Source organism: Felis catus, chromosome A3, assembly GCF_018350175.1.
Source record: "Felis catus isolate Fca126 chromosome A3, F.catus_Fca126_mat1.0, whole genome shotgun sequence".
NCBI lineage: Eukaryota > Metazoa > Chordata > Mammalia > Carnivora > Felidae > Felis > Felis catus.
The window spans coordinates 66,908,207-66,929,466 of NC_058370.1; the positions used below are offsets into that span (position 1 = coordinate 66,908,207).

At 39.2% G+C, this 21,260-nt stretch overlaps 1 protein-coding gene and 1 pseudogene across 1 annotated transcript in view; one reads left to right on the plus strand and one right to left on the minus strand.

Annotated features, from left to right (window-relative positions):
• MSH2 (mutS homolog 2) overlaps positions 1 to 21,260 on the plus strand; it is an 81,551-nt gene that overhangs the window by 18,012 nt on the left and 42,279 nt on the right. The window contains exons 5-7 of the mRNA XM_045054181.1: positions 530 to 679; positions 2,302 to 2,435; positions 14,983 to 15,182. Coding sequence (XP_044910116.1) covers positions 530 to 679; positions 2,302 to 2,435; positions 14,983 to 15,182 — 484 coding nt within the window. The remainder of the gene's footprint in view (positions 1 to 529; positions 680 to 2,301; positions 2,436 to 14,982; positions 15,183 to 21,260) is intronic.
• LOC123384666 lies at positions 9,284 to 9,605 on the minus strand (annotated as a pseudogene).

Sequence of the window (21,260 nt, forward strand, 5' to 3'; positions counted from 1 at the left end):
TTTTACCCATATTGTCATGTGTCACGGTTGATTGTGCTTATATCTTTGGTTGTGTAGTATTCCATAGGGGTGAACATGCCAAACTTCATTCATTTTACTCTTGATAGGCATTTGAGTCATTTCTACTTTTGGCTATTATAAATAATACTATTCTAACAGTAAATTTTCACTTTCTAAAACTAATTTTTTAACCTTAAGAGATTTATTTAAACTTTGTCTGATTTTCTTGGTTTGGATTGAGAAGGAACACAAAGGGAAATGATAGTGTTCAGAATTTATTTTCATTTTGCCATTTGTTTTTTAAATACCTCTAGGATTTGTTTATATATGTTTTTATATATTCTCTAGAGAGTGAGGGAGACAGAATCCAAAGCAGGCTCCAGGCTCTAAGCTGTCAGCACAGAGCCCGGTGCAGGGCTCAAATCCACAAACTGTGGGATCATAACCTGAGCTGAAGTTGGGACACTCAACCAGCTGCACCCCTAGAATCTTTAATTAAATTTTTTTTTTTTTTAATTCTTAATCTTAGGTTGCAGCTTCATCATTGTCTGCAGTAATCAAGTTTTTAGAACTCTTATCAGATGATTCAAACTTTGGACAGTTTGAACTGACTACTTTTGACTTCAGTCAGTACATGAGGTTGGATATTGCAGCGGTCAGAGCCCTTAACCTTTTCCAGGTAAAAAATAACATGTCTTAAAAAACTTAATGCTTAAAAAATGTTTCCTTTATTCTATGCTGAGGAATATTATTAAGGAGCTTAAATATTTTGAAATATTATACGTAGACATGCAGCTTTAAATTACTATATTTTTCTAGGTGCAAGCTATATAAATAGTATTTGTCCTGGCTTTATGAATAATTTTATTATATTAATAGCAGTTCTTAAAAAATTAATTTTAGTAAGTTTTATGTCTAAAACTACAGTAATTACAAAGTAATTTTGGTTTGGGGGAAAATACACAGCAGAAAATCTAGATTAATAGGTTGAAAGTTTGATTTTAGGAAGAGGAGCTTTTTTTTTTTATTTCTTTTTTACTTTATTTTTTACGTTTATTTATTTTTGAGACAGAGAGAGACAGAGCATGAACGGGGGAGGGTCAGAGAGAGAGGGAGACACAGAATCTGAAACAGGCTCCAGGCTCTGAGCTGTCAGCACAGAGCCCGACGCGGGGCTTGAATTCACGGACTGTGAGATCATGACCTGAGCTGAAGTCAGTTGCCCAACTGACTGAGCCACCCAGGCGCCCTGAGGAGCTTTTTGTTTTAAGAAAAAATTATTTTATACACATTTTACTTAAATAAATTAAAAAATATATTTTTTTAAGTTTATTTTGAAAGAGAGAGGCAAGAGAGCATGAGTTGGATAGGGGCGGGGGTTGGGGGGTGAGAATCCCAAGCAGGCTCCACACTGTGCAGAGCCTGATGTGGGGTTCTAACTGTGAGATCATGACTTGAGCCTAAACCAAGAGTTGCACGCTTAACTGACTGAGCCCCCCAGGTGCTCCCCAGAAACCTTTTTATTAAATTTATTTATTTTGAGAGAGAGGGAGAACGTACACAAACGGGGAGGAGGGGAGAGGGAATCCCAAACAGGCTCTGCACTGGCAGCACAGAGCCTGATATGAGGCTCAAACTCACGAACCATGAGCTCGTGACCTGAGCTGAAACCCAGAGTCAGATGTCCAACTGACTGAGCCACCCAGACGCTCCCGCATGCACATCTTACTTTAATAGCCACCAAGACAACTGTTTCATTTCCTCTAATGGACTCTGTCTACCAATTATGTTGGCCTTCAACATATGGCCATAGCAATACATATGAGTATGTATCATGCATTTATACACACATGCACACATTCTAAAGCACCATGAGACACAGGCTACACTTTCACACAACTGGGGGCCTCTCATGTGCAATTGATCACTGGTTTGCTTTACTCAAGACTTTAATGGGCTTGGTCTGGCCGTTAGTCCCAGTTCTCCAGAGAGGAGTTAGGATGACATAATGAGTCACCTCACTTTGGACATCATAAAAGAATGGAAATAGGCTAAATGTGAGATGGCATTTGAAGCCTCCACTTTGACCATGTGGATTCAAAATACTCAGGTGCTGTAGTATAGACTGACCCCCAGCCTGACAGTAAGCCGGCTGAGGAAGAGGAACTTCTGTGCAAATTTCTCATTTAATATCTGAAGAATATAAGTGTTCTTGTTCCCAAAATTATTTAATTATTTTTCGTAGCACAGTAAAGTTTTCACTAATGAGCATGCTATTCTTCTTTGTTTTTTGTTTACTAGGGTTCTGTTGAAGATACCACTGGCTCTCAGTCTCTGGCTGCATTGCTAAATAAATGCAAAACCCCTCAAGGACAAAGACTGGTTAACCAGTGGATTAAGCAGCCTCTCATGGATAAGAACAGAATAGAAGAGAGGTATATTACTAATGTACACTTCTGTAAGCTTTGGGTAACTTCTAATTACTCCACAGGATTATGCCATTTATTCTAATATGCAAATTTGCTCCTGTATTTTTGCATGTGACTGCACAGAGAGCTAGCTACATAGTGATAAGAGTAGTAATGATTTAGATTGATTTGATAACTTATTTTACTATTTTTTTTCACTATAAAAAAGTAAAGTTTTATCAGAGAGATGGATGGATAGTGTTTCAGAACATAAACTTAGGAGCGTGAGTACCTTGATGCAAGTTACGTCTCTAGCGCTTATTCGCTGTGTTATCTTGGGACAGTTACTCAACCTCTGTGTTGCAGTTTCTTCCCTTTTAAAATGACAGTAATGACACACCTATTTTGTAGGGTTGTTATGAAGATTGGATAATTTAGTATATATAAAGTGCTTTGATGAGGGTGTAGCACATAGGAAGCACTTCCTCTTAATTATTTTGGAAAGGGTTTTAAGGCAACCTAAACATTTATTTCAGAAAGTCACTTTAATTGAAAAAATGAAAGGTTCTATAATTCTGCTACTTGAATATGATTAACATTTGGGTATATTTTATTTTTATCTTTTGTTTTATATATGGGTTTTAAGACTTTAAAAGAAGTATACATAAGAGTATAAATGCTAAGTGTTGCAGCTTGGTGGATTTTCACAAAGTGAACACATCAGTGTAACAACAGTCAAATCAAGAAACAACATAAGTAGCATCCTAGTGACTCTCCTGGAATCTCCTGCTAGTTACTACCCCTCCTCACTTCGAAGTAATCACTGTCCTTCTAACATCATAGATTAATTCGTTTTGCCTGTTTTTTGAACTTTATATAAATGGAGACATTTTATTTTTTTTTTTTAATTTTTTTTTTTTTCAACGTTTATTTATTTTTGGGACAGAGAGAGACAGAGCATGAACGGGGGAGGGGCAGAGAGAGGGAGACACAGAATCGGAAACAGGCTCCAGGCTCTGAGCCATCAGCCCAGAGCCTGACGCGGGGCTCGAACTCACGGACGGCGAGATCGTAACGGCGAGATCGTGACCTGGCTGAAGTCGGAGGCTTAACCGACTGCGCCACCCAGGCGCCCCTAAATGGAGACATTTTAAATGACTTTTTTTTTTAAATGTTTATATTTTGAGAGAGACAGAGCACAAGGGGGGTGGGGGCAGAGAGAGAGGGAAACACTGAATCTGAAGCAGGCTCCAGGCTTGGAGCTATCAGCCTAGAGTCCGACATGAGGCTCGAACTCACAAACCGCGAGATCATGATCTGAGCTGAAGTCAGATACTTAACCAACTGAGCCACCCAGGCACCCCTAAATGGAGTCATTTTAGATGATGCACTCTTGTATTAATCTTTTTTCTTTAAACATAGTTGTAAATCTTAATATAGTTATGTGCCCCAATTTTTCCCACTTATACGTCAATTTTCATAAGCATTTTTTACTGTTGCTGTTTTATCTTCTCATTCAACATTTTTTTTTTTTTTTGAAGTTTATTTACTTTGAGAGAGGAGAGAGTGTGAGCGAGGAGGGGCAGAGATAGGAGGAGAGAGAATCCGAAGCAGGCTCATACTGACAGTGCATAGCACAGTACTGGGCTATATCTTGTGAACTGTGAGATCAACCTGAGCCAAAACCAAGAGTCGGTTGCTTAACTGACTGAGCCACCCAGACACCCCTCATTCAATCAACATTTTTAGTTTTTACTAAGTACACAATATTTTATTGACAAGATGTACTTTATTTTACCTTTATCCATAATTAAGTTCTTTTTTTTAATGCATTTATTTTTATTTTTTTAGAGAGAGTCAGCAGGGGAAATTGGCAGAGGGAGGGAGAGAGAGAATCTCAAGCAGGCTCCACACTCAGCACAGAGCCTGATGGCAGGGCTGATCCCATGACCCTGGGATCATGACCTGAGATGAAATCAAGAGCTGGATGCTCAACTGACTGGGCCACCCAGATGTCCCAATAATTAGGTTATTTCTAATGGCCTTATTTTGTACCTAATGTTTTCCGTTTGGCAAATTAAGTGACACTGCCAGAATGGGTAAAAGATTCAATTTTTTTATAGCTACATGTCAAATCATTCAAGAATTTGTTGAATACCTACTGAATGCTGATAATATACAAAAGCATAATGATCTTTTGACTATTTAGGACATTGCCAGACATACATAAAATAGTTGATCGGTATCATAAGACACCCTGTAAATAATTACCAAACTGAGTGTTAATCCTGTGGATTCAAAGAGCATTACAATAAAAATAACTCAGGAAGTTAGTGGTTTGTGGACGTGCTGGTATTTTATTGAAAATGCCAAAGTTGAGGGGTATCTGGCTGGTTCAGTTGGTAGAACATGTGCCTCTTGATTTCAGGGTTGTGAGTTCAGGCCCCACACTGGGCATGGAGACTGCTTAAAAAACAGACAAACAAAAAACAAGGAAATGCAGAAGTTGAGATGCTATGGTGACTTTCTGAAGTCAGGTTTACTGGGAAGAAGAGTGGGATTTAGTAACTTAAAATAAGAAATAGGAAGGATTAGATAATTGCAAGTAATTAAAGCGGTTTACAGTTTTTAATTTTAATTATTTGTGAATAAGTAATAACATGTATACGTTTCAAGATTCAAACAGAACAGAAGGTTACACAGTGGTAATTCTTCTCCTCTTGTCCCCCAGTTCCCTGGGATCTCTTTCTCAGGGCCTCTATGTTCGACAGCTCAAGGGACACATTTCTTACTGTACTGTATGTGAGTTGCCATCGTTGCCCTGGGAGCAATCAGTCTTAATCAGCTTTTGAGTATCATTTAATGGAGAGTCTTTCTATAAACAAGCAAAATTTTATGCTATTGTCTCTCATCTTTTAGTGTTTTGTTTTGTTTTTTTAGAAAAATTAGGTAATTTAACTCTCAAGCGCTAGGTCATTGGTTATATTTTTAACCTTGGTCTCCTGTGAACAGAGCAAGTGACACTTGTCCCCTTCTGGCTTAACAACTAGAGCGCGTATGTATTAAGACTCTTCTGAAACCTGAGATGTCATTTTTATATTATTTACCACAGTAACAAATTACTTTAGAAGATATGAAAATTAGATTTTTTTAGAGGATAAAGGTTTCTTCACAGTACATAGCAATAATTTCCAAAATCTGGTAGTCTATAAGGCTTATTAATTAGAAATAGGAGGGGCGCCTGGGTGGCGCAGTCGGTTAAGCCTCCGACTTCAGCCAGGTCACGGTCGCGGTCCGTGAGTTTGAGCCCCGCGTCAGGCTCTGGGCTGACGGCTCAGAGCCTGGAGCCCGTTTCCGATTCTGTGTCTCCCTCTCTCTCTGCCCCTCTCCCGTTCATGCTCTGTCTCTCTCTGTCCCAAAAATAAATAAACGTTGAAAAAAAGAATTTAAAAAAAAAAAAAAAAAGAAGATTTGCAAGGATGCCTTTATGAGTCAGAATATGATCTGTTTTTCTGCACCTGTAAGGTGAGAAGAAATATTTTCTCCTTTTCATCTTGGTGAGAAATTTTTTGTTTGCCAGCAAGTATAAAAGCCCTTGGTTTTCAAGACCAAATGCTGAAATTCACAGATTAGGAGGAGAAAGTTATACTCCTTATACAGGTTCTTATTTGGACAGTCCCCTTGTTTTATCTCCCTTTCTCAGTTCTATCTGCTGCGATACCTCTGGCTTCCTAGTTTACACTTTCAGGGTTCTCAGGGTGTATTCATTACCCCCTTCTCTGAGCATGTAGGATTGATCTCTTCAGGGTAACAGTAAAATCAAGTTTTCTGTTTCTTACTGTCAACATTGTTATGGGATGATTCACAAAAGAGTAAGTAGTGGAAGTCTGTAAGTGAAGAGTTTATTTAATTTTCTTTTTTAAATACATTTTATTTTATTTTTTAATAAACTCTACCCCCAGCATGGGGCTTGAACTCATGACCCTGAGATCAAGAGTTGCATGCTCTACTGATTGAGCCAGCCAGGCGCCCCAAGAGTTCATTTTAGGGGCACCTGGGTGGCTCAGTTGGTTGAGCGTCTGACTGTGGCTCGGATTATGATCTCGGGGTTGTTGGGTTTGAGCTCTGCATTGGGCTCTGCTGATAGGTCAGAGCCTGGAGCCTGCTTTGGATTCTGTGTCTCCTTCTCTCCCTGCCCCTCTCCTGCTCATGTTCTGTCTCTCAAAAATAAATAAACGTTAAAAATTTTTTTAAATTTTGTTGCTGTTGGGTGAATTCTGTTAAGGAAGGAAAAGTTTTCATTTTTCTTTTTTCATTAGAGGAGAGGTAGGGACAGATGTGATAAGATCTGAGTTTGGTGCATACATCTTATGAAGGACAGTAGCCCAGTTGATAGGTTCAGGAATAATGATGAAAATGGGATTACTTTTAGGTTATTACCAAGCTCTTAGGAGAAGGAGGATGATAAGACTGGTATCTACTTTGTGTCTGGCACTTTGCTAAGCATCTGCTATTCATCAGCTCTGATGTGGTGGGATTGGTTTTAAAGCCAGGCTGGCCTGACTCCAGAGCCCTTGCACTTAATTGCTATACTGTATTTATTGCTTCTATCAATGGTATTTAATTTGATCCAAATTGGATTTTAACACCAGAAAGGAAGCATATTATTTTGGTTTTTATTTAAATTAAATCCATGGAATTGCTTTATATGTTGTCATGCTCATGTTTCCATTCACTAAAACCTACTTGCACAGAGACTACAAATGCTGCTTATTTTTAGCTAATGGCTTAAATACTTTTTATCTCCAGTGAGAATGATAAGTTATTACCTTTTAGGAGTGAGTATCTAGGTGTTTCTTCTTTTTTGTACTTTAACAAATTAGGAATTATAATAACTGCCATCTTTTGCCTTGTTGCTTCTGAGAGAGCAAGAAGGGTCATCCTACTGGAGTCATCTAAAAAAAATTGGTCAGGGATGCCTAGCTGGCTCAGTTGGTAGAGTGTTCAACTCTTGATCTCAGGGTAGTGAGTACTAGCCCCACATTGTGGACAGAATTTACTTTAAAAAAACACAGAAGTGTATATATAGAAAAAATTCAGCCAGGATTCTCCTTGCCACATTTGCATAAACCTGCCTGATACAGTCCAGAAATACGGCCTCAATATGTGCCAGTAGTGTTTCCATCAGTATGTAAAGGATACTGGCTTCATTAAGTTGGGTTAAGTGAACTTCCTTGAGTGCGTCATCCAAGGTACCCATCTTACTGCAGATGTTCAGGATACCTACCCTAGTGCTAGCTAGCTCTTTGTACATAAATTAAAAATACTTGAATTAAAAAAAGAACTATTCATATTACTATTTTTTCCACTTGTTTTTTTTTTTTTTAAGTTTATTTTGACAGAGGGCATGCATGTGTACAGGGGAAAGGCAGAGAGGAGAGAGAATCCTAAGCAGGCTCTGCACTATTAGTGCAGAGCCTGACCCGGGGCTTGATCTCAAGAACTGTGAGATCATGACCTGAGCCAAGATCAAAAGTTCGGATGCTTAACTGACTGAGCCACCCAGGTGTCCCATCACTTGTTTTCTGATATGTCCCAGAGTCCTCACGTTTGCTCATATACTAGGACTGTTGCTCTTAATCTTCTAGGTTTTTGGTTTTTGTCTTTCCATAGATTCATATGAAGTCTTGGTAGTTTTCAAGTTAGAATTCTCTAAAGAACATTGAATACATGATAGTGAGCATATGAAATAGTTCACTCCTAAGAAATTGCTGATGGGGGAACCTGGGTGGCTCAGTCCGTTAAGCGTCTGACTCTTGGTTTCGGTTCACATCATGATCTCAAGGTTGGTGAATTCCAGGCCTGCTTTGGGCTCCATACTGATGGTGCAGAGCCTGCTTGGGATTCTCTCTCTCCCCCTCTTTACTCCTCCCCTGCTTGTGCTTTCTCTCTCTCTCAAATAAACTTAAAAAAAAATAAATTGCTGATGAAAAATTTTGTTTATATTAAATATGGTATTCTTACTGCCTTCTAATTTAAAATTGAATTACTTCTTTTTATATAAAATTTAGTATGATTAATGTAACAGTCTTATTAGAAACCTAAGTCTCTGAATAAAAGTATTGGTCCTGTAAATTTAGAAAGCCGTGGGGATGCTTAGGTGATAGTATATCATGCTTTTTGAGGCAGTGTACTCCTAAGGTCCCTAGACTTCTTTCCAGGTTATATTTTTGTGCCAGGGCAAACTAGTTAATAGTCCATATTTTGTGTAAACAGTGGTTTGGAGGTCATACAGTGAGTGTAGTTTCGTTATAACGGTGAAGCATTGCTCTAACCTCTAAGGAAGAGCCGGAGGGCTTACATTCCATTGCTTTCCCACCATTATTTTCTTTGCTTCTAAATCAGGTTTAGTGGCAAGGCTTTATTCTGCTCTGAGCTGATCTGCTCAGCCCTTTGAAGTTCATTTGCCTCCAATTCAGCCTGCACCACAAAGGCACTGCCTTTCCAGTGCTTTCAAAGGCACCATAGAATTTCTTGTGCTCCATTGGCCCTTTGTCATGCTGGCCTCTCTCCTTAGCTGTCTTTCTCAATTAAGAGTTGCTGGCTTTCATTGCTACTCAATTCTTACTTTTTTTCTTCCTCTGACCAGATTTATTAAACATATCAAAATTCTGTGTACAAAGTGACTTGGACCTCCTGCTTCAAAACATGATCCTTTCTTACTAATATCTTGATAAGTCAGTCCATTGAGTGTCAAAAAGCAGCTTAAAATTCTAAAATTAATAGAAAAGTGCCTAATGCACACCAAATAAATGGTCTAACTACTGGAACTTGTATAGTTCTACAAGATCATTAACGTAGGTAGAATCGAGCCTCTATGACAGTCTGCTGGAAAACTGACGTGAGATGTCAAGAGGCCATTTTGTGACTGCCACTGTGATCCTGTCCTGTTTTTGGATCATAATGTTCCCATTATCTGATTCTAGACGCACCACAGGAGTATCAGTGGGGTCTGAGGTTAGCTCGCTACTTGTTGGGCTAAAATAGATAGCACCCCAGCGTGCTCATCTGACAGGGTCCCATGGCAGCCCAGATTAAGTCCTTGTGAACCTGTGCACAGGACTGACTCCCAACAGTGGATGGATTCTTCACTGTTTCCTTGAAGTGCTGCTCCAAGGTCACTTCTATCCCATCCATGGTCCACCTGGCCCAGGGTCCTGTAGCATTTTGCGTTGTCCTCTGGCCCAGGCCTGGAGCATGTCTCCTCTTATTTTACTACATGACAAGTTACAGTGACCAACCCCTAATTTTTTACTTTCCTTGAAAGCCTTCAGCTGCCTTCTGCCTCTGAACAGATGATCTCCTCCTTAATCCTTGTAATCTCAAAATATATCTGTATTTTCAGTCTTTACTCCATGGCGCTTAAAAGAAGAGATAGTGCTTTTTCCTTTCCAAAGCCAACCTTTTCATTTTACCTCTGGACATAGTTTTTTCCTATTTCTTCTCTGCTTCAGTTTTCCAGTGCATCCTATACTTTTCTTCCTTCAAGTCTCTGCTGTGGCCTCCCATCCCAAGTCGTCTCTCCCAAGTCTTAGCTCTGTAAATCCCAACTTTTCAAAATACAGGCAAATGAAATACCCCAAAGTGAAGTTTCCTAGCTCCCATAGGAATCCTTACTTACTTATCCACATCACATTGCATTGCATTTTGTATCTCAGTTGTTACTCAGCACTAACTGTAAGATGGAGCATGTCCTTCTCCACTAGATTGAATATTCCTTAAAAGCATTTCCTCTCTTTATATCTTGCCATACTCTTTCTTTTTTAATCTTCTCAGGCCTACCAGAATATGCATCAGATGAGTGGCTCTTGCTGCATTTAACCATACCAAATTTGTTCTCAGCCATATAAATATGCTGTCGTGAAATTCTAGTCGACTATTTTTACAACGAAAGATCAGAAATGCTAGTTTTAAAGAAAGGACAGAATGTGGATTTTAACATACGAAAACATTTCATGATTAATTTCATGATTTATTCTGTCCGAATTTTACCCTAAAAAATTGTCTTTATTCCAGACAGTTTGCAAATTAATGTGTCAAATTGTGTATAGCTGAGTAATTTTATTGAGGATTGACAGGTATACTATGTTATGCCAACAGTAACTTTGGAGCTTCTAAAATTGTGATTCTCTAAGAGTGGCATTGTCATAGAAACAGTTAGCAGAGCAGTCCTTTTTAAAAACTTTATTAGCCAGAACATAAACTGACACTGTAATTATTTCTGAAATGGTGTACTGAACAGACTTGTGAAACTAGTAATTTATTGGGCTTTTAATGATACCTGGGCCAGAAACCGAGGGGGTGGTGTATATTGCCTTGTACTATATGTTTCAGAAGTGGTTTCATTCCTGTACTGTTCAACTTCTTAATATTCTTACTGAAATTTAATGTTCTTAAACTGTTATTTATTTTTTAAGGACACAAAGGTTGCTTTAAATATTTCTTTGGAGGAGGGGATACCACACTTATACTCAATGAAGAGAAACGTTTTTACAGTCTAGAGGGTGGTCTGTCTTTTCCTTCCTTCCTTCCTTCCTTCCTTCCTTCCTTCCTTCCTTCCTTCCTTCCTTCCTTGATTCTTCTGTCATACCATGAATTCATAGGGAATGGGTTCCAGCAGTTCAGGCTCTTTTCCATTAGTTCTTACAAACTTTTCTGTGTGCAGCAGGTTGGTGCTTCATTTGGACCCATGTATCTTTCTCTTGGCTTCCTTTTTTCCTCTGATCATTTTATTTCACAGGCTTCAGGAAGCTGAATGCTTAATATGCTCAATATGTACACTAGTTGTCTTGGCAAGAATCTTGCCCCTGTTTGTTTACAACATTGTTAACAGCATGCTGGATGACACTGGAGACTCTTCCAGTTTTGCCATGGTAACATTTGTGGGGCGTTCCTTTTTGAATAGTGCCATTCCCTTGATGTCTGCAGTGTCATTATCATCTCTTGTACATGTGCATGTATGTGGCTAAAGGACCATCTCTGTTTTCTAAAAGGCCTACAAAACATAGCAGGTGCCCCTCTTGCCCTTTGTGTTGGTCATTTTGGCAGATTACTGGAAGATGGTGGTATGGGCCAAAAGGTGGTGTTGATGACGTAAGACCCATTCCCTGGTGAGTTTGAGAGGAAACAGTGATAAAATAGTTGGAATAAGGAAGAGGCATGGGAAAACTTTTTTTTTTTTTTATGTTGATTTTTGAGAGAGAGAGTGAGCAGGAGAGGGGCAGAGAGAGAGGGGGAGACACAGAATCTGAAGCAGGCTCCAGGCTCTAAATTGCCAGCACAGAGTCCTGATGCAGGGCTCGAACTCATGAACCGTGAGATCATGACCTGAGCCGAAGTCTGTCGCTTAACTGACTGAACCACCTAGGTGCCCCAGCATGGGAAGATTCTTAATCAGAAATATCTTCTCTGTGGATTCTTAACATTTACCTGAGAGTAGCCTAAGGATATGAGAGTCTTGGGAAAACAAAAGAAAAAGAAAGATGAAGGGTGGGTTAGCCAAGCATCAGGTTTCTTTTATCCTTTCCTCACCCTCTTAACACTGCTTTCCTTGCTTTATCATGAGAACTCAGAGATTTCTTGTGATTGTTAAAACTGAGGCTTTATCAAACGTTGGTGCATAAGAAGCTCATAGAAATTTCACAGCTGATTCCCACCCCCAGGAATATTGTACTATCCACCTCTAAGTAACTTCCATGCTGGTGATCTTAGACCAGCCTTGGAGATGCTCAGTTAGAGCCAGAGGCTTAGGTAGGAAGGCCCATGTTTGTTTCATTGGATTATGGGACTTGACTGTTCAAATTCTGGTTTGTCTTTTAAATTTAGAGTACAACCATAGAAATCTTTTCTGGAGTAGTAAGTACTTACAGCCCCAGTGACTAGTACACAGTATAATACCGGCTTGGTAGCAGATTATTCCCCCCACTAATTTGACATTTGCCAATTTGCCATAGCACGTATATCTGCTGCCAGCTGCCTAGATATTATCTTGGCATTCTATAGAGTTTCAGTTATTTTTCTGTTAATTTTCATCTTTTAAAAAGTGAACTTTTATTCAAGTTTAAACCAGTGGTTCTCAACCTGGGGCACTTTCCCCACAAGGGAACATGTGGCAGTGCCTGGAGACATTTTGGGTTGTCACTGGAGAGTGTAGTGTTTAGAACTCAGAGATGCTATTAAAGAGCTCAGAAGAGCCCTCTCACAACAAGGAATTGTCTAGCTTAAATGTCAGTATTGTTGAGGTTCAGAAATCTTGCTTTAAATATATGTGGTCATCATGTGATTACTGTGGGGGCAGCATAATTTTCCCCTCATATAATATGCTGGATGAGCATTTTGGTGGTAGAGGAATTATAAATGCTGATGGAGAGTTAAGTAAATACTTAAGAAATTTAGAAAGCTGATTTGTTTCCTTTCTCTGTCCTTATGTAATTTGAGGGTTAATTTACTGCTCATATAGTTTACAAATATAAGGAAAATGGTTGCTCATTGATAGCCTTCTGCACCTAGGACCATCTGTTATGCCCATGGCTATTTTCCTTACCTTTTTTTGTAGGCTCCACATCGAATGTGGGGCTTGAATTCACCACCCTGATATCAAGAGTTGCATGTTCTACCGACTGAGCCAGGCAGGTGCCCCTTCTCTACCTTTGATTACTCAAATTTACCTTTTGGCTATACTGAAATATGTGTTGTTGCAATAACCTCTACAACATAGTTTTTCAAACTGCACGTTGTGACCCAGTGGTGGGTTATGAAATTAGTGCATTGGGTGAAAACTAGTATTTTTGACAAATTAAATATAAGAGAAAAATGAGTCCATTACATATAGTAGGAGTAAGTATTATTTGTGAAACCTGTTTTATGTATTTATTTTTAATAGTTTATTTTTGAGAGAGACAGAGACAGACAGTGTGAGCGGGAGAGGGGCAGAGAGAGAGAATCCCAATCAGGCTCCCTGCCATCAGTACAGAGCCTGATGTGGAGCTCTAACTTATGAAACTGTGAGATCATGACCTGAGCCAAGAGCCAACCAAGAGTTGGACACTTAACCAACTGAGCCACCCAGGCATTCCTGTTTATTTGTTTATTTTAATGTTTATTTATTTTTGAGAGAGAGAGGGAAGAGACAGCGCATGAGCAGAGGAGCAGAGACAGGGAGACAAAGAATCTGAAGCAGGGTCCAGGCTCTGAGCTGTCAGCACAGAGCCCAGTGTGGGTCTCCAACTCTCAAACCATGAGATCATGACCTAAGCCAAAGTCAGACACTTAACTGACTGAGCCACCCAGGCATCCCAGACCTATTTTAATTATATATTGTAGGTAAGGAAAATTTCTTTTTTCCTACTACCCTCTAGGTTCTCTGGCAGAGACCCTATAAATTAGACTGACAAAAGACAGATTAACAAGAGAAAAACACACTGAAATTTATGCTTATACGCAGGAGCACTCAGATGAGTGACTCGGGGTTGATTAGAACTTGGGCATATATAGCATCTTAGCAAAAAGGAACAATAAATTTTCAAAGAGACTAGACAGAGGAGAAGAATTTTGAGTTCCTAAGGCGAAGTGATGGGAAACTAATGATAGATAAAGGCTAGTAAGTAAAATTTGGTGTGTGGATTCCTCGGTACCGTTTCCAGGCTGATAAGGATCTAAAGTTGTGGTTAACTTTTGTTCTTTCTGGTAAAGAGAGAAGAGAGGACATCTGTAAATTATGTCCTGCTTTTAGGCAAATGGGGAGAAGGCAGAGAGCTTTTCTTTCTGCTTCTTAATTGTCGTCAGCTCAAAACAGTCCTTAAGGACACTAAAGTAGCATGTTTTGAGGTGGCGTGTTATGCCTCTTACGATATCTATGCATGCATATGCTGGATCATGATGTAAAAACATTTCTTGCTGTGAGTTACAGGGAAGAAAATGGAAAGCCACGGATTACAATAAATTGCGAAAGTAATATGAGCTGCATGTTTTATAGTTCTTAGAACACACCAAGATTTTATTTATTGACTTGGGGAAGCAATAAACTTATTTGCTTTTTAATTAGAAATTTGGGGCTTTGTACTGTCAAAAGGTAATTTTAGAATGCATTCTGAAAATTTATAAGATCTTCTGATAGAATAAGTATTGGATTTGGCAACATTCTTGAATTGTAATTCTGTTTTATTGAAGATTATTGTTTACATGTTCACTGATGTGTCAGTAACAACGATATCCCAATAATGAAATTCTTCTGCTTAAAAAATGGCAATTCGATGAAAGGCAAATGAAATGGGTATGTGTTATATCTTCTGATACTACTACTTAACTAAACATTAATTTGGTTATTAACTAATCAGAAACTGCTTACATTTTCTATTATGGAGCTTTCCATCCTAGGAAGTTTACATTTCAGAATAGATTCAAGCTTCCTGTGTGGAATTTTTGAGTTAATTTAGTTGATTCTTATGTACGTAGTAGACAGATTTTAATTTTAAGCCAAAATATTTAACATTAATTCTAATGTAATTTATTTCAGACTAAATTTAGTGGAAGCTTTTGTAGAAGATGCAGAATTGAGGCAGAGTTTACAAGAGGATTTACTTCGTCGATTTCCAGATCTTAACCGACTTGCCAAGAAATTTCAAAGACAGGCAGCAAACTTACAAGATTGTTACCGACTCTATCAGGGTATAAATCAACTCCCTAATGTTATTCAGGCTCTGGAAAAATATGAAGGTAACAATGATTTTGTTATTGTTTTCCTTCACTCTCAGTATACTTAGCAAATGTACTGTCCTTACAAAGTTGGGTCTGGTAACTCACTTCAAGTTTTTCTAATAACAAGTTTGTATTGACCTGTAGCTATGTTGTAGAAGTCCGGAATCATGAGACAACTTATAATTTTTGCTTTTTACAAGTGAATGTCAGAGTAAGTGGGTTTATTGGACTAGCAGGGCTCAGTTGCCATAGAAGACTCAAGGGCCCAAAATGACATTGCTTTCAAATCTACAGTTATTGAAGGAAAGGGGTGCAGTCTAGCAGCAGCACTAACATAAGGATAATGTATCACAGCCAAAGTTTCACAGCAGGGGTCCAGGGAGGTCAGTTGTAGGCTCCTATTGTCCTTCCTTTTTTTTTTTTTAATGTTTTTTTTTTTTTTAATTTATTTTTGAGACAGAGAGAGACAGAGCATGAACGAGGGAGGGTCAGAGAGAGAGGGAGACACAGAATCCGAAGCAGGCTCCAGGCTCTGAGCTGACAGCATAGAGCCCGACGCGGGGCTCAAACTCACGGACCGTGAGATTGTGACCTGAGCTGAAGTCGGACGCTCAACCGACTGAGCCACCCAGGCGCCCCTGTCCTTCCTTTTCAAAGGTCCTTGGTGAGGTGCACTTTTCTCTCACATTAGGAACCACCAATGTGTGCAGAACACCTTGGAGCTAGGGAGCTTAAAATGGAGTCTTGCTAGACTTTTTTTTTTTTTTCCAACGTTTATTTATTTTTGGGACAGAGAGAGACAGAGCATGAACGGGGGAGGGGCAGAGAGAGAGAGAGACACAGAACCGGAAACAGGCTCCAGGCTCCGAGCCATCAGCCCCAGAGCCTGACGTGGGGCTCGAACTCCCGGACCGCGAGATCGCGACCTGGCTGAAGTCGGACGCTTAACTGACTGCGCCACCCAGGCGCCCCCCCCCTTTTTTTTTTTTTAAGTTTATTTATTCTGAGAGAGAGAGAGAGAACAAATGGGGGAGGGGTGGAGAGAGAGGGAGAATCTCAAGCAGACTCCACACTGTCAGTTCAGAGCCATATGTGGGGCTCAAACTCATGAAACTGAGATCATGACCTGAGCTGAAACCAAGAGCCAGGTTGCCTCTTGCTGGACTTTTCATATATTTTCCTGATCTTGTGGGCATTTTCCTGTTCTATAACTAGCCTGTATAGCAGAACCTTCCAGTGCAAGGAGGCCTCATTGAGACTCTTGCAAATCATCAATCAAAAACAGTGCTGACAAGCTGAACAAACAATCTTGAATTTCCTCAGATCTATGATTACAGAACAACAGGATATGTTTGATGCCTTGACCAGGGAACATTGCCATAAAGGAACTTTAAGAAAACCGTTCAGGCTAATTCCAGGCTTGCTGGAGTGAACCTTTCCAGCATACCTATAAAATCAAGTTCAAGACAAAAAGTTTTGATGATCTCTAACAGTTGATGTCACAGTGAAGTTACAAGAATGAAGTGAGCAAAGTTTTACATACTGGTATAGTATGGATAAAATCAGTTTGCTCTTGCAAGTGTAGTTTTTAACTTTTAAGTGAATCCTAAATTTCTACAACAATTCAGTGATTATGAAGTTATATGTCTCATACATAAAGCATTTTAAATTTTAGAGTTAAAAATCACCATCCCTTAGAACTGTTAAACTATTCAGTATTATGAGAAAGCTTTTTCTGCAGACAGACTTGAAAAATTCAACTCTATGATGACAAGCTATAAAATAAGCATAGATTTAATTTAAATTTCATGATGACCTTTTCCCTTAAAGTGTAGAAGATACCTAAGTGCTGCTTATTTTAAAGTACCACTGTGGAAGAAGTATTCCCACTCAAGCCAAGGCTCCTCTGCAGACTGATGAGACTTAAATGCCCTTGCATTTTGTTCCACTAACGTGGAATTAAAGGAAATGGGTCTTTATCTTTCCTGTTTCTGCATTCCTTTAGTGTGGCTTAGGCAGCCATTTACCTTCCCTGTGTTTCAGTTTCCTCGTCCATTAAAAGAATATCTTTTATAGTGCTGTGCTTTTCTGATTCCATATCCTCTGGCCCCATTCCAATAGGATCCATTGGAAGCACAAGGGGATTGACCAGTATTAGGGCTATGATAATCAGATTATCATGGGGGTAGGCTCTGTAAACAGTTAATTCACTCTTAACCACTTGTAGCTATTTTGAACCTTGCATCTTTTCCTTCCCATAGTAAAAAAAAATAAAAATAAAAAAAATCCTTATTCCTGTACTCTTCTTGTACCTACACCTCTTTTTTGCTTTCCATTCCTAGTCAAGATTCTGAAAGCCTATATTTCCATCTTCCATTTGCTCAGCTGCCTTTCAGCCCTGATCACAGCACTGAAATGGCATTTGCTAAGTTACTTACTATTGCTAAATCCAGCCAGCACAGTCCAGTCCTTATCACACCAGCTTTAAATGCTGAGTTTGGCAATTTTTTTCCTTCTGGTTTTATTGAGCTGTAACTGACATATAACACTTTATAGGCTTAGGTGTGCAACATGATTTGATATATGTACGTATTGGAAAGTAGTTACCACAGTAAGTTTAGTTAATACCTGTCACCTCACATAGTTACAATTCTTTTCTTGCAATGAGAATTTTTAAGATCTAATCTCTTAGCAGCTTTCAAATATACAGTACAGTATTTTTAACTGTAAGTCACCATGATGTACTTACATCTCCAGAACTTAAATCTTACAACTGGAAGTTGTACCTTTAGACCCCCTTCCCCCTTTTCCCCACCCCAGCTGCTGGCAACCACCATTCTTTTCTTTTCTTTTCTTTTCTTTTCTTTTCTTTTCTTTTCTTTTCTTTTCTTTTCTTTTCTTTTCTTTTCTCTTTCTTTCTTTCTTTCTTTCTTTCATTTTTATTATTTATTTATTTATTTTTGAAGGAGAAAAAGAGTGTGAACAGTGAAGGGGCAGAGAGAGAGAGGGAGACACAGAATCTGAAGTAGGCTCCAGGCTCTGAGCTGTCAGCACAGAGCCTGACACAGGGCTCAAACCCACGAGCTGTGAGATCATGACCTGAGCCGAAGTTGGACGCTTAACTGATTGAGACACCCAGGCACTCCTCTTTCTTTCTTTCATTTTTAAATGTTTATTTTTGAGAGAGAGCGCACACAAGTGGGGGAGGGGCAGAAAGTGGGGGCGGACAGAGGATCTGTCTGATGCAGAGCTTGAACTCATGAACCGTGAGATCATAACCTCAGCTGAAGTCGGATGCTTAACTGACCAAGCCACTTAGATGCCCCCCTTTTTTTCTTTTCTAAGTTTATTTTGAGAGAGAGTAGGGGGGGAGAGGCAGAGAGAGAGGGAGAAAGAGAATCCCAAGCAGGTTCTGTGTTGTCAGTGCAGAGCCCAACACAGGGCTTGATCTCACAAACGAGATCATGACCTAAGCTGCAACCAAGAGTCAGATGCCCACTATTTTCTGTTTCTGAGTTCAGTTTTAATTAGATTCCACATATAAGTGAGATCATACAGTATTTGACTTTCTCTGTCTGACTTACTTCACTTAGCAAAGTGCCCACCATGTTATCACAAGTGGCAGGATTTCTTTTATTTTAAAAAAAAATTTAAAACATTTTAAAAGTATTTTTATTTACTTTGAGAGAGTGCAAGTGAGCAGGGTAGGGCAGAGAGAGAAGGGGAGAGAGAGAATCCCAAGCAGGCTCTGTCAGCATGGAGCCCAGTATGGGGCTCGAACTCATGAACTGTGAGATCATGACCTGAGCTGAAATCAAGAGTCGGTCGCTTAACCAACTGAGCCATCCAGGCCCCCCAGTATTTCCTTTTTTTTTTAATGGCTGAGTAATATTCCATTGTATATATACACCACATTTTCTTTATCCATTAAAAAAATTATTTTTAACGTTTATCCATTTTTGAGAGACAGAACTTGAGTGGAGGAGGGGCAGAGAGAGAGGGAGACACAGAATTTGAAGCAGACTCTAAGGCTCTGAGCTGTCAGCACAGAGCCTGACCCGGGGCTAGAACTCACACACGGTGAGATCATGACCTGAGCTGGTCAGATGCTTAACCGACTGAGCCACACAGGTGCCCCATTCTTTATCCGTTTATCCATCAGTAGACCCTTAGATTATTTCTGTATCTTGTTAGTTGTAAGTCTACTGCAGTGAACAAGGAAGTGCAGATATCTCTTTCAGATAATGATTTTGTTACTTTTGGATATATACGCAGCAGTAGAATTGTTGGGTCCTTCTATGTTTTGCCTTTCCCTTAAGACTCCTCCCACCCCAGTTCGGTTTTTGGCACTTTTTTCGTTCAATACCAGGAACTTTAAAGCTGGGAGTTTTGAATGAATTCTTAGAAGTGTCTTGACATTTCATACAAGATTTTGTGTATGTGTCTTTTCTGGGAAAAGATCTGTAATTTTCATCAGCTATTCAAAAGCATATATAAACTACTCCTCCCCCTCCAAGAGAAAGGGTAAGAAATACTCTTGTGCCCATTCTTTGGTGAATCTTTTTCATTGCCTGGGATAAGCACAGAAGTTAGGAATTGGTCTTGAGAGTAGCTTGGCTCTCTTCCTCCTGCATATATGGGGCTTCATGTACTCAAGGAGAGTTTTGCAACAGGTCAGTAATTTCCTACTTTTTGGGGGCTACACTTAAGTTATATAGACCTTTGAGAGATCGTAACATTATCTAAATCAAATGCTTCACATTATCTACTTTGGCAACTGATGTCTGCTTTAAAGTATTTAAGTCACCTAGCCTAGAGAATATTAGGGGAGGAAGACTGTTCCAGATATTGTGGTACCAAGGGCCACGTTCTTTTCTTTCTATAACATGGAATATTGGATACTCCAGGTGTGCCCTAGTCATTAGGAACTTAACTAATCTGAGTTTTCTCTAAAAAAACCCCCAACAGAATGGAGGTGCCTGGTTGGGTCAGTCGGTGGAGCATGCAACTATTGATCTTGGGGTTATGGTTTGAGCCCATTGTTGGGTATAGAGATTGCTTAAAAATAAAATCTTACAAAACAAAATAACAGAATGACATTTTGATGAGTTTAACATAGCTCCTAGTTTACTGATTTCATGGAGAGAGCCAAAACTGAGGCCAACTTATGAGGAAAATGAACCAAATTCACTATTTTTAAAAGCAGAGTCATGACTTAAAAATTTTTTTTAAGTATGTGAGTATATTGCTAGAAATTGAGTATGTTCTCCTATCACCTTGTGATGTTTTTGTTTTTGATTAAGTCTAGGTTTAAAGTTATATTAATGTTATTCCTTAAAAAAAAAAAAAAAAGTAAATTCTGAGACAGCAGAGGGCAGCAACAGTCTACAAAGCTGACTTGGGTTGAGTGATAGAAGCTCTACTCTAAATCATCTTTCTCCTGTAAGAAATAGTTATTTGAAAAATATACTTGGCTTCCCTTCTTCCTTGTATCTTTTTTTTTTTTTTTTTTTTAATGTTTAAGTTTTGAGAGAAAGGGAGAGGGAGAGACAGAGCATGGTCAGGGGAGGGGCAGAGAGAGAGAGAAGAGAGGGAGACAAAGAATCTGAAACAGGCTCCAGGCTCTGAGCTGTCAGCATAGAGCCTAACATGGGGCTTGAACTCACAAACCATGAGATCATGACCTGAGCCAATGTCAGACAGTTAACCAACTGAGCCACCCATGTGCCCTCTTGTATCTTTTAAAATTAAAAAGTTGAGGCAAAATCTAAATAATATTGTGCATTTAGGGCAAATTTCTGATAGTGCTTAAAGCAGCTCCTATAAGTATCCAGATGATTTTATTGATAAATTTTATTGTAACAGCACTCATGCTGAGGTGCATAACTTTTCCCTCTTCCTGTATCCAATTAATCATCTGTTTCTGTTTAATATACTTCTTAAAATTTTCACATTTGCTATTTTTCCTCCCCTGCTCTGTGCATCCTCCTCAATGAAACCATAGTTATCTTTTCTAGCTCATCTCATTTGATCATGTCATTTCTTCCCCTTCAGAACACGTTAATTGCTTCCTGTAACCTAGAGGAAGAAGTCCTC